Raw genomic sequence first — 14711 nt, forward strand, 5'->3', positions numbered from 1 at the left:
TAAAGTAGACAAGATAGAACAGAAGACGTCGTTATTTATATATATATATATATATATATATATATATATATATATATATATATGTAGAGCGCTATCAATGACCACAAAATGAATTTGTCGGTAAACGAAAAATAAATGTTTGGGAGTAAATATATTTCTTCTTTTTCTCTTACCCTCCAACAATTCCGTCTTTTGCTCGTGCTGATGCTCGTTTGCAGTGGTCGCATTGCGACTACCAAAAACACTGTAAGCATTTCTGGTGAAGCTCAAGTTTAATTTATTCGGCGTGGGCGGCATGCTCGCGACTGAAAAAATGCAGCTCAACCGAAACTTAAGAAGGAAAACGTGATTAAAATTTTCAACAGAATTCTCTCTTTAACTCTCTTTAAACTCTCGCATTCCATGCGATATCTGTTTTCCTTTATTTTTTTTTAACTTTTATAGAAATATCGTCTCTTCTATTTTTCTTCTGGAAATTTTTAAAGAATGTTTTCGTTCGACTTCTTTTGACCTACTCCCTGTGTTACTTGTCTTCACTACTACGTATTGTAATTTAACACTAGCCTTAGTATCTAATGAATTATTGTCCGTATATGGGTGCTCCGTGAGGCCACCTCAGATCGCTCGATGTGAGACAGAATTACTTGCTATGATTAAAAATTCAGCTGGGATGTTGAAACGCGAAGACAAAGGGGAAGAGGGAGAGAATGCCGAAGACGATCGGTGAGCTGCTAGGTACGACGTGGTGCCGTTTGAACAATTGTGCTCTTCGGGACATTAACCCCGTCTGCTACCGACACCGATTGCCCGCCATTTCGGGATCCCTCTTCAAGGTCCTCGTAGCAGGTCTTAGCGACGTGTTATCCGGCATCTGACCGGCATCGAGCTGGCACGGGAGACGCAACAATGACGACGATGACGTTCTTCTATGGACTTTGAAGATCGTCTCGTGGTTGTGCCAGAACCATAAATCGATGGCAATCGTTGAGAGAGTGGCAGGAGAACAAGGATGCTGATGAGCGAATAGCAGTAGTTGGTGCTATCGCTTTGGACCTGCCCTCAGCTTCCTGGATTCGTGTCAGTCGCCAGGGTCGGTGAGCTTTCGCCAGCCGATTCGTGGCGTGATCGCCGCTCGTTCACCCTCGCTCATACCGCGTTTCAAGTACACCAGATCCGAAGTGCCCCTGCCTGCGGAACCGCCACGTAGCGGCCGCGGTTGCGGCTGCGGTGCTAGCACTAGATCGCAGTAACGGTTCGCTTTTCTCTGCGTTCCACCTTTAGCTCTCGAAGATGACGATCCGTGATCTCTGCGACCGCACGCGGCCGCTACACTAGCTTCTGCCGCCTCTCTTATGTGCTCGTGCCTCCCTTGTGCTGCTCGTTGGCGCGATCGCAAATACATTACGGGTTATAGGAGTATCCGGGATTGCCGTCGGGATGTCTCGATCGGCAGAAAGATTGTGACAGCACACTATTTTTTACACGTGCACTACTGAGATTTTCCCCTGGAGAAACGCAACAGTTTTGGTTGTTTTTCAGTAGAAATATTATCAGACGCACTCACACAGTATAAATATACTTAATGATGAGTAAACAAGTTCTTCCGATCAAACCAATCAATACGAGGAAGAAGTTACGCAATATTAGCGCATTCCCCGAAATCACGAATCTATAAATAAATTACTGTTATGACTATATCAACATCTCAATTCTCGATAATATGAAGTATATGTGACAACTGGAGAGATAAGAGAAAGACTTCTCTACACAGAACACCAGATTTTACACTTTTCGCGAATACGATCGTCCTCGCGGAGAAACGATAATTTTTCCTTTCGTTGCACTATTTTTTCAGATGATTCGCTTAAACTCTTCATTCTTTTCGGGACTTCTAAGTACAGAGAATACAGTGCAATAGTTTGTGTCTAGCATTTTACTCATAGTGCTGGTATATGGTATCGTTGATACGCAATAGTATGTCCCGGTTTTGATCACTTGCAAATTAAGAAACGGAAAAGAAAACGCCACTCTCCTACGAGAAATCACTTTGCGCGCTGGTGTTTCTTCGGTGCGGCGCTCATTCGTGGTGTTGCCGTCAGCACACCGGGATATTGTACCTCGCAAATAAATCGTCCTGCGTTTCAAACTCCAAGACGTTTCCTTACAGCGAGCTGCGTGCAAGTGCAAGACAATTTGCGAAAATGTGCTCGTACTAAAATGGCGGCGCGGCGCCGTTGTTTCGGAGTTCAGCTTCGAAATTGCTGACTCTGGCCAGACTGGCTGGCTGATTAACTGGTTGGCTGCGCAGCAATTCCTCGTGATTGCTGATCGCCGACGTCGCTCGTTGATAAAACAAACGACGAAACTTCACTAGAAGGAGATTTCCTTCATCGTGGAATACCGAAGAACACGCGGTTGAACGGTGCAATGTAGAGCTGGGGATTTATCTCCTCCGGATTGCGACCTGCCTCTGAACGTGAGCGAATCGAATATATTGCTTGGCACGGAGACCGACCGAGAGGAAGACTTGCGCCCTGAGTCGTGGCAAACTCGGTTACAGGAACGTATCTAAAAAGGGTGCTTTGTCAAGCGAGTTAAACGGGTTCAATGCTCCAGCAGGGACAACTAAATATCTATTGACTGAGCTTTCAGTCCGCGCATGATGAGAAACGTGATCAATCATAGTTTACGAAAACAAACATTAGATAAGTTTTATCTAGCACTTGTGCACTTCGTTTTCGTAAAACCGATTGCGAGGAATATTACGAGGATAAATATATTATTCAGATTATCATACGAAATATCATTTCATATTTTTAACGCTCAACAGTAGTTAGTGTTTAACAAGTATCGATCACAGTTTATTTTAAAGACTTGTATCTTAATTAACTTTATCACAAATTTTATCACTTAAAATATTCTTTTGATATTTTAAAATCAAATTCTTTTAGATGTTTTATAAAATGCAACATATATTTCCAATTTTCTTTTTCTACGATATGAAGCGCACCGTTTGAAAAATAAATTGAATCTAGATTAAAAACACATTTTACCAATCATTTGTAAATAAATTCTTCTTAAATAAAATAGTAATTAAGAGGCATAATTAAAAATCAGTAAATTATTTCGTAAGATTTTTAATTCGAATCGTGATTTTTATTTTGTCTATAAAAGACATTTCGAAAGTTCGGAAGAACATGCATATCCTTTTGTTCTTGTATAGCCGCACCTGGAGTTCCCCTACCATTAGCTGCTCAACTTATAACGATGACGAACGTCGACATCATCGTCGATGCCGACCATGACTCATTTTTTCGCTAGCGCCGGCGCGACCGAGTTTTCTCGTCATCGTTCTCGCTAATTATGATTCTGATTTAAATCATCTTTCCTTAATCAGATTTAATTCAACTTTCTCTTCTGTCATTATTTGGCTTCCGGTAACAGGTATGCATTCTTTTCCATCATATATCGCTTCAAACTCTGCTAACTGATCATACCGGCTGTCTTCATTCATCCAATTTCGTCTCTTCGTCTTTTACTCCGATTCCCTCCTGTCGTTTCTGGCTGCTATTTCCCTCTTGTTCCCTCGCATCTCATGGTCTCATAGTTGAAATATCGAACGACTAGACCCTCGTGGTCTATACCTCGTTTTAGCTAACACATTTCTGACACGTATTCTCAGTTGCGAGCATTTAAAAACTTTTATTTTTTGACAAGTTATATCTGAATATCTATAAAATTTTGGAGTAACTCCCATTTGAAGATATTTAACAATACAAATATTTTTAATTGAACATATTCTTGTGTTTAGATTTCTATCTTTCGATATAATTATTATCTATATCTAATTATTATAATCTTAATTATTAATCATTAATATATGTATACAATTATTAATATAATTAATATTAATTATTAATATAATGTAGATATGTTATTAATCTTAATTATTAATTTCTATCTTTCATTATAAGTATTAATTAATTCCTAATATCCCTTTACTTTTTAAATTTTCATTATTCATACTTATTTTTAATATTATATATTTTTTTAATTTTATATATTATATATATTTTAATATTTACAAATATTTTCATGTCAAATTTTTATAATAGTTATAAGTTTTTATTGGTTAATAACTTAAACTGTGATCGCTAATCCTGCAAATAAAGAACTTTAGAAAATGTCTCAACGTGCATCACAAGTGTTTTTCTGTTTGCAGGTGGATAGCTTTTTATAGTAAACAGATAAGGCTTGAACATTTATATTCTCATTAAGTTCGTTGCGAAATCGCCATGAATAAATAAATTATAGCTTTGTAGTTTATTGCTTATCTATACTTAAAATCGCTTGTGTCCGCTAATAATTCGCATTCTTTATCGTAGCATTTGACATTCTCAATAAATTCGAAATTCACGATTAATTGATGATTAAATATGAGAAAAATAAGTGGATTTTATTATGGAGCAAAATAAGTCATAAAGAAAGTGAGAATATAAGGTTACATTTTTACGCAGAAAGACATTTCTCTGAACGATTAAACTGGATGAAGATAACGATTGACGTGTTTCCTTAATTGAAGTGTTAAACAGAATTAAAGGATCGTCAACGTCGAAACACTGAGTGACATATCGTTAGCAATTGAACAATATTACTTTTGTCTAAGCGATCGTGACTTTAAACGGTGCAAAGGTCGAGGACAATATTACTAGCTAAATTTGTTGTTCTTTTCTCGATTTAATTTGATGCAATTAAATATACAATTAAATATAAGCGACGGCTTGCTATTTTAATACTTGCCATTAAAAATATATGAGTAAAATTTTCTATGCAATGATATCGCTAATATCTAGCTCTCAATTAAAGAAGATACTACGTGAAGATCAATCTTGCAGCATTTAAATTATACTTAAATTAGCTACAAGCTTTTCTATCCACTTATAAAGATATATTTTCTGACTAGTCGCGCCATAATCAACTCTAAAATATAAAACAGAATTGCTGGTTATGTAATATGACAGGATTTATGTGTATACGCTTGCTGCGCATGAAGCTTACACAACTTATTAACTCTCTATATTTTCTAAAAATTCGTCCGTCAAAAAGATAGGTGAGGAGATAAGTGTATGCAGTTTTATGTATTTCATAATTATGTATTTCATAATTTAAAATGCAAAAGACAATAGAGACAAGTACAAAGGCAATAATTATAATATAATATTGTAATAATATCAATTACCGAAAGGTCATATTACTAAAAAATGCCTTTGTATCAATATCTTTTAAAAGTAATATACGTAGGCATCAAATTTTTTTTAATACACTGTTATATATATAATACATTTTCAATAAACTTTTAATTTATAAGGTATTTTATGAAGAATTTTATTTGAATAACAGTTACATCAATTATACGTATATTTATTCAAATAAAATTCTTCATAAAATACTTTATAAATCAAAAGTTTATTAAAAATGTATTATATTATATAATTACAACCACATATATCATAATGGTAAAATAAAAGGGTTACAAGCCAATTTTGTTAAAACATTTAATATTTTATCAATGTGATTTTATTCTTATTGAGCCATATTATCATTAATTTAAGTTTTTATATATAGATATAAACATATTAACTTTACAATATTTATTTGCATGGACGTTTGCATACGTTTTATCTAACACGATTTTCTTTGATTTCATAAATCGCGTGCTTGGGTAAACGAATTGAAAGCCTTACTTTATCTTTGCATTTTTTTGCAAAAATATGACCCTAATATGAATAGCGACTAAGAGAATTATCATATTAATTTCTTCTCTTAAGTCTCTTAATATTTCTTTTTAAAATCATTTTTTTTTTAGCATATCTCATTTTATTATATAACGATTATTACTTAATGTAAAATATATACACTGGAAATTGACGTAGAAAATTACGCACAAACTGTACATAGTTAACTGAAAATTGACGCAAAAAATTATATACAAATTATATACAAAGTGCACACAGTCTATCGAAAATTGGCACAAAAGAGTAAGAAATATTTCAAGTCTATATTGTGTAAAATTTAGCATGTTGCTTACCGAAAATGTAATTTCTCTAATCTACATATTTTAGTCGTGAGTTTATTATATTATTTATATAAAATGTTATAATATTATTTATATAAGATTTGATAACATCATATTATTCATATAAGATATCCTAATATTATTCATATGTGATTTAAATTTTCTATCAAACGAAACAGGTGTTTTAGGAATTCATACTGGTGGTCGCGCGACACGAAATTGTACATACAATTTAAAAGTTTATCAGTGCAAGTAAATAAAAATTAGTATGATTAAAACGACAACCGCATGTGATATTAGCGTATTAAGGATTCCGAACATAAGGCCGATAACTGGACACGATATATTATATTGACAAACGAAGCGAACGTTCGATATAGCGAAACAGTTTGACAAGAATGACGAGGCTAATCTTTCTCGTCTCATAAATCACATTTCAATTTCATAATACACTTGGATAAACGATCTGGAGAAGTCTTACCATTCGCTGTTGTATCCATCTTGATATCGTTCGATGATCAACAGCTAGTAAATTACTATTTTCTCGTGGTTCTCGACAACCTGCTTCCTCGTGAGATAAATGTAAACTGTCTTCTTGCGTTGCACGCTTAACTAATCCTATAACACTTACAATAGAAAAGATACTGAATTTTTTTTATAAGAGGTATATATTTTTTTCTTTTAATCCACCAACCACAATCCAAAAGTTGATTCTAGTTACACTTTATATATCAGATTAGAACGACTAATGCTCCGCCCATGTACATATGTTTCGAAATGGCAATAACTCCACAATTTGAAAGATAATTATTGAATGTAGAATTTTAGGAATAGGGGCGAAAACCGTTGAGTTTCCATCTACATCGAGCTGGGTTTGACAAGTCCACCGCCATTTCATCGGAAGAGTATTTCAGTGGATTTTCGACACGCGAGCATTTCTCGATCGCGATCTCGCGTTCGCGCGATCGAGAAATTGACGACAATGCGCGACGGCGCATCGAAAGACACTGTGCTCTTTCGCCAATACATCACGCCGCCGATCGTTCTCTTTCCACCACACTAAGGCAGTATGTGCTACCACCACCATCGGCCAAAAGTCGTCTTCTCTTATCGTTATAAGGCATTTGCTCGCCAGCCGATTCGTCAACGATTTAGATCCGCATGATAGTGTCGAGACAAATTTTTCAAAACTGTATCGCCAAAATTCTTTCTCGATTGAAGATACCAATATTGATAATTACGCGCGCTTTGAGAAAATAGTTCACTTGTAATGATCACATAAATGACAAAATTTAAAGAATATATTTGCGATTGGTTCTAATTAGAACACATAATTATTTTTTAAAAAAATTCTGCAATTTGCAATATGCATACTTGTATGCATAACTATATACTTTTTTTTAACTATGTGTTTTCTTTATGTCAATTGATTCATCTTAATATAAAATATTAATATAAAATATATTAATATTAATATAAAATATTAAGATACAGTTATATTTAAAAAATGAGTTTTATTGATAAAAATACTATTTTTTTTCAGTCTGATTAAATCCAAATATTAGCAATTTTCAAATAATATAGCAAAATCTGTTCATATTTTAAAGTTTTGCCTAAAGAAACTTTTAATCAGTAAGTCAAGAATTATAACTTACTGTAATTTCAATCAATTTCACCGAGACCAAAAAATCCGATGTTGTGTGCAAGATCCTTTCAGTAAAAAATGTTTAATTCTTATCTATTATATATCTTATTTATATATATATGTACCTAATTGATAAAACTTAATGAAACAAAGAAAAGTTTTATCTGTAACGTAAATAAAAAGTTTTTCTTGAAATAATACTAATTTGTTTATAAATATAGAAAATGTTCCTCAAAGAGTTAAAGCATAGTTAAAAAAATAAAATGGAAATTAATGAAATTTAATTTTGTTAAAGATAGAAATCAAGAGTTCTTATACACGGACAAAAATTTACGTTTGCGACTTCAAGGTTCAAGCCGTGTAGCGCTGTTGGAACTGTGATAACTCCACACTGGTTTAGATACAATTTATAGGGGCGTATTCGAATTCCCACCTGAGAGCTCTCCGGATGTCATATTATTCTTGTTATTTATCGAATGTAAACAAGGATGATAGGACATCTAAGAAGCATCCAAATAGGAATCTGAACACGCCTTAGCATGCGAAGGAGGCGTGCTCGAGTCTCGCTAAAATCGTTGCAAATACAAATTTTTTCCTGTGTGGAATTGTATCAGCTTCAGGATGGATTCAACAAACGCTTATTATATGTTGCCTGTTGGTATGATTTAATCACTATATACTGATCAACTAATGAGGTAACAAGCCTCTTGTAGTGAATAATAGTCACGTGAAATCGATAAAATTATCGAATCGCGCTATTATCAATATAGAGTTATGACAATTCCACACTGGATTCGACACATCACTTGTAGCGTGGTCGAATGAATGGCGTTGAAGTCGTCGCAAAAGCAATTTTTTCCCATGCAATACAAGATAATTATGAGAAATAAATGTAAGAAAATATAAAGAATGAAAAGATTCGTGTTAAATGGAAAGATTTAAAATTCCTAAGCATGTCATAGTATTTCTAAGCATAACGTCATGAGCGCAATATTCTTACATATATTTCTCAGAGAGAAACATACACGGAAACGAAGAAATGTTCGCATAAATCTTAGAAGGCTCTCTGAGAAGGCGTGAATGTTGACCATGAGAGTCTTTATTCTTTAAGGAGAATAATACAATCCATATATGTTTTAGAGGTCGATGTCGTATCAAGTCTGATATTCAGACTCGACCATCGTTCATATAATTTTATTTATTCGATCAGGATATAAAATCTCACTAAAGCGTCACTCCGTATGCTTAAAATTGAGTAAACGCCCCGATTGTCATGCAGCTATTTAAATAATATTAATTAACGCAATAACAATTAAATATATATTAGAATTTTCTCCCATCCCAATCTTTCCATTCTCTCACGCACGCTTTTACGATTTTTCTTTCCCGTGTGTATCAGCGATAGGATTAATTTCAAAATACCGGGTTTACATTTATTTGAATTTGTATGTCACTTTTTTAAAAGTTTTTTTTACGATAAGCTACACAATATAAAATATAATGGAGATTATTGCTTCCTTTTTGTAAAAATAATCATAAAAATGTATAAAATCATTATTATATGTAATTTTGTAAAACAATTATTAATAAATATATCAACAATTAATATCTCACGATCCAATTATCGTTACGTAAATAAATACGTAGAATTAAAATCAGATAGTAGACTAGGTATCCCCATCGTTCGCTTATAAATGTATATCTATGCATTTCTGTGAATCTCAACCGACTACTACATTTTGCGAGCGAACGAAAGCGATTCTCGTGCAATGACGAATTCCGCTTCGATGAACCTAGAAGTTCTTCTTCTTCTCCTTATCCATCAGAATGTTATCGTGGTAACTGATCTCTTGTCCAGCCACAGCGGGGTGCAAGTAATGTGGTTCCACGTCGATCTTTTCCTTCACGTCCGAGTCCAGCACCAAAGAATGATGTGGTCCGTGATGAAGATGCTGCTGTTGTTGCTGTTGATTTTGATGCTGATGCTCGTGCTGATGCTGATGATGATGTTCATGCTGGCCTTCCTTATTTTCTTGAGTGTACTTCTTAATCTTTTCCTTCAATTTTTCCAAGTCGAGTTCCAAGTTTTCCTCTTCTTCATATTTAGAGAACAATTCCTTATGTGATTCGTCCAGTTTTTGCGACTCCTTCAATTTCTTGACGAGTTGATGAAACCGCTCATTGATTTGCGTTCCGTTAAATTCTCTTGTTGTATTCTTCGAGGCATTTAAGTTCGGATCCAACAATAAATCGGGCGTCTCGTGTGCTACATTCACATTCTTGTCCAAATTCTCCTCTGTTAAGGACTGCAGTAAGGTGTTATAGTCCGGCTTGATCTTTGAAGTCTCCATGCAGGAACTGCAGGAACAGTTTGTGATAATCTGCACCTTCTTTTGCATAGTCACTGGATTATTTTGTTCGTCTTTGCAATCTAATGTAACCTGAGAATACGGAATAATTTTCAATAGTTAATTTTTGAATAATTATATTCAAATCTTTTATTAAGAAAATAAACTTTTTTTTAGTAAGAATGTAAAACTCGAAAAATTATAAGAAATAAAAAGAAATGAAACAATGTAATAAATATAAACACTTTTAAAAATAAGATTAATGATAAAATACAATTTGTTATGACTTTATCGATCAATTTTATCAGGTGCATTAAGGATATCAAGATAATGAAGATAAAATATTTTTTTAATCAACGTGATAATTTTCTTCGCACATAATTTACAAGAAAATGAGTAACATATTGCAAGAAGGAAACTATAATATAATCCTTATAAAGACGCATTTCTTCTGCGAGATTCTTAACATTTGTATTTATATATTTTTTGAGTCGCTGATTATAAGTTCAAAGTCAAATTGTTGAAGAAATTCAAAATAGTACAATCAATGGCAGATTCAAAAATGGAAAGATATTTGATGAATTCATGTCATATTGAATTGTGCTTTTTTTATTTTTATAAGAACTTTTTATAAGAATTATTAATATTAGAGAAAAGTAATTTTTTAAATATTTTATCATTTATACATCATTTAATTATTTCCAAGAAAAAACACTTTCAATATTTTTATACATCCAAGATTTTTAAAATAAAAAACGATCATGTAAAAAATTCTTAATAAATTATTAGAGTTCGAACGAAACCGAAATTGGACGAACACCATATGATTTTCAGAGAGTCATTGAAAAATTTCAAAATATGTGAAATTTATGTACAATTTAAAAAATAAGATTTTATTAATATCTTATTATTCCTTAAATTATAAAGAATTTCAGGCACTAGATATGGCGACTTGATGAAAAAAAAGGATAAAGAAGGAAGGGATAACGTCGGTGTGGTTTGCAGCAGTCAGCACGGATCAGCTGATGATAACATATAGTTTTTCGAATGCTCGTCGGCGCGTTGCAATTTGTTGTATAGTTTCGAGTTATTGACATTTTCTCTTAATTTCGGCCAAAACCGAAATCAAATTAAAACTTTGATTTTTTAGCAAAACTGACCGAAACTGAAAACGAAATTTTAGTCAAACTCAATAAATTATATATTACAAATTAAAAGGTTAAATACTTGTTTAAATTTTTTAGAGATTTCTAAATTTATTAATTTATATGTAGTTTATTGATAAACTTACAGTATGCCAAACACTATCGAGAGGTTGACAGGAATCGCAATAAGGTCTTATGAGATCTCCAGGTGCGGAGGGTTCACTGTGAGGGACCATATATGAGAAACAAGCACCGACGCAAACGTTATTGTCCAATTCCTGCGAAGAACACTGAGGCCATGTCACTACCTGTTTTATAGGCGTCGTCTTGCACCAACTGTGCTTATCAGGATACAGCACGATATTGTGGACCTAACAAAAATTTAAATTTTTTGTAAGTAAATTATTTAATTTAATATATGTATAAGAAAAAATATCAGATTAAATAATATTAATTCAAAATTATTCTTTTACAAAATTCTAAAGGAAAAAGATTGTTTAATGGATGACGTTAACGAACGGAGACAAACCTTGTGTTCACGATGAGCACTGAGTAGAGCAGAATGCATTATTAACAAAAGCATTATTGCGGAAAGCCGCCATATCGTCCCCATGATTCCTGAAACAGTATAAAGAAATCGAAGCTATCCAAATTTTTCCACTTTGTATTGGACAATGCAAATAAAATAGTTAAGATATTTAGAAGGTGAATGATTATAAGATCACAATTCAATAAACGTGATTTTTTAGTTATTAAATAGTTATTTTTTAGTATTTAGTTATTAAATAAACATTACTCCATATCAATATTCAAACGTTTAATCTAACTTCATAAAAAAATCACAACTTAAATAGGATAGCTTTTAAAGGTCGTAAAACGAAAATAATTTTTAATAAGGTTGAAAAAATATTCTTTCAGCGATACTATTTGCACTCTTATAGCATACTATTTGATTAGTCAATAATTTTCTGCCAAGTTAAAAAATAATCTTTTTTTTTTCTGAGAACTTAATTTTTTCAAATATGGGTAGTGATTAGTTAATAAATTAAATAAAAATTAAATAAAACATTAAAAATAATTAAATGACTTAATAATTTTTAATTCAATTTACCTTAAAACTTTAATTTATTAATTTTTTCTTTATTAAGTTAAAATTCTTTTTATCTTTCTAAATGCCAATATGCTAATATATTTTCTAAAATTTTAAATATTAGAGATTAGTTTAGAAGAAGCTCAAAAATTGTGTAATAATCGCGACTCTCCAAAGTGTCCAAAGATATGTTGGATCTGTATTTAGGAAATGCTATCAGTGTTATTGCGTTATACTTTTATCTAATGTTTTGTTTAATGAATGATAAAGAGAAAGAATAAAAACTTTTTGTTTATATATAATTTTCAATGAACGTAAAGTGCAGCGTAAAAAAGAATACAAAGTTAAACTTTTACAAAATTAAAACAATTACTTATGCAGAAATACAAAAAATTAAATTTTTATTATACAAAAAATATGTTTCTTTATGTTTCTATTATTCTTTATGTTTCTATTGTTCAATATGTTTCTATATGTTTCTTTTTATTTTATATAATTAACAAATAAAATATTAAATTTATCTAATGATCTATATTATAATTGTTTTGTTATTTAAAGTAATCTAATTTTAAGAAAAATTAATATCTGATTTAATAAAATTAATGTTCCTAAAATAAACTTCTTATTTAACTTAAGTTAATTTCATCTCAACGTAACTTTAACTGAGTTAGATTTTTCTTCATTCAACTTTTAATTTAACTAATTAATTTTATAAGCGATTAACTTAATTTAGTTTTAAAAAAATATTATATAAATATATTATATAAATATATATAACTTAACCAACTTTATAATTAACCATTAATGATTGACTTAAAAATAACAATTATTTTATTTCTATATACTTTTTTTTTATTTGAATTTATATACGGCTGAGAAGAACTAAGAGCTCGAAAAAATGTCATCGTAAAATAATAAAATTTTTGTTTATCTTAACATTTGTCCGTTTAATATAATAGATCTTATAAAAAAATTTTTGTAATAGAACTTCGGAATAAATGTTGACGGAATGGTGTATCGATCTTTTATAATATATTTAATAATATGTAATTAATAATATGTATTTATTAATATATTTATAATATGTAGTTAATCAAAGTGATTATTTTGTATGTAATTCGATAGTTTATGAAAGGAAATAAAGATAATTATTTATTAGCACTGAGAAAGATTTTGTAAGTCAAAACGTTTACAACAATGTATATATAGAAATAAAATAATTATTATTTTTAAGGGATTATTCCATCATGAAAATTTTTTTTAATCGATATTTTAGAGTCTTAAGAATATAAATTTTTTTATTCGAAAGTGAAATTCCTAATATTAACGATGATACAGTTGATTATGTCGAGCAGTGCACAGCAATGCTGCACCTCCACGCCGCTGTTAACCGTTTATGAATAATTCCGTCATTATTTGATGTTATAGTTACATATCTGTACTGTAGATGACTGATACATAATTTTAATATAGATTATACCGGTTTCGATTAAAAATCAGTGTGTCTAAAAATACAACAATAAAATGTGCTTAAAATACAACGAAAAGGGATTGTTATTGAAACTTTAATTGCGTTTTTCTCAGAATGGTGTTTTCGAAAACGGTGGATACTAGAACTATTACAAAATCAATCTAAATGCTTTGAAATTTGGCTCAGTTATTGTCAATTGAATTATCTAAAGAAACCTGTGATTTTTGCGATAACTTACATATTTTTTTTGTTATCCACATTTTTGTGTCGAATTTTTACGAAAAAATTGAACTTTTTTTTTCACGCGTGCATCATTTTTATTTTTCAATATTTTTTAATTCTGCCAGATAATTCTCTAGCAAATTTAATGCAGATTAAAAATAATTTTTTAATCTTTGGCTACAGCGTACCTTGAACCTATTCTGCTGTTCACCGCGGATTTCTTACATGCAAGCTTCCAAAAAATGTGCTATTTTGTTTTTTAAAATTATAATTTTCATATGTTTTTGTACATCAAAATATGTACAAGTAACATATAGATATAAAAAGATTTTTTGTATCATGTATAGATTTTTAATAATCACCTCTCAAAAGTAATGTATGATTTTAAAGTCTCCAAGATAGAATAACCTTTTAAATCAATCTTTAATGCTTATAGATGACGATATCATAGCAATTTTACGGGGGGAGGGGGGGAATTTGTGTGTGTGTGTGTGTGTGTGTTAATCAACCCTGTTTATCATTTTTAAAGTAAGGAGTGATATGTATTTTTTTACAATTAAAAATATAAGAGAGAGACAGAGAGAGAGAGAGAGAGAGAGAGAGAGAGAGAGAGAGAGAGAGAGAGAGAGTCGCGACAATACGTAAGTAAGTTAAGTTTAAGTTAAATTTAATTTTACGTACGTACGTAGTAAGTAAAAGGTAAGGAAGAAACGG

At 31.4% G+C, this 14711-nt stretch overlaps 2 protein-coding genes across 2 annotated transcripts in view; both read right to left on the minus strand.

Annotated features, from left to right (window-relative positions):
- LOC105623308 (probable cation-transporting ATPase 13A3) overlaps positions 1 to 297 on the minus strand; it is a 7939-nt gene extending 7642 nt beyond the window's left edge. Inside the window, exon 1 of the mRNA XM_012204706.1 lies at positions 174 to 297. Within this exon, the coding sequence (XP_012060096.1) occupies positions 174 to 297 (124 nt within the window). The remainder of the gene's footprint in view (positions 1 to 173) is intronic.
- Positions 298 to 9514: 9217 nt separating this feature from the next.
- Positions 9515 to 11827, minus strand: LOC105623310 (cyclin-dependent kinase 8-like). Its single transcript, XM_012204707.1, has 3 exons — positions 11744 to 11827; positions 11361 to 11585; positions 9515 to 10162 (listed from the first exon to the last, which is right to left on the minus strand). Exons 1-3 carry the CDS (start codon positions 11825 to 11827, stop codon positions 9515 to 9517), a joined length of 957 nt encoding a protein of 318 aa, XP_012060097.1.
- Positions 11828 to 14711: the final 2884 nt, after the last annotated feature.

Source organism: Atta cephalotes (genome assembly GCF_000143395.1).
Source record: "Atta cephalotes unplaced genomic scaffold scaffold00055, whole genome shotgun sequence".
Taxonomy (NCBI): domain Eukaryota; kingdom Metazoa; phylum Arthropoda; class Insecta; order Hymenoptera; family Formicidae; genus Atta; species Atta cephalotes.

What these genes read in the sequence shown, in the direction of transcription:
- LOC105623310 (XM_012204707.1), bottom strand. Translation starts at nt 11,827, where the DNA reads ATGGGGACGATATGGCGGCTTTCCGCAATAATGCTTTTGTTAATAATG. An exon ending in GTGCTCATCGTGAACACAAG is followed by an intron (nt 11,586 to 11,743) that starts GTTTGTCTCCGT and finishes AATTTTTGTTAG; the next exon opens with GTCCACAATATCGTGCTGTA. An exon ending in TCGATAGTGTTTGGCATACT is followed by an intron (nt 10,163 to 11,360) that starts GTAAGTTTATCA and finishes CCGTATTCTCAG; the next exon opens with GTTACATTAGATTGCAAAGA.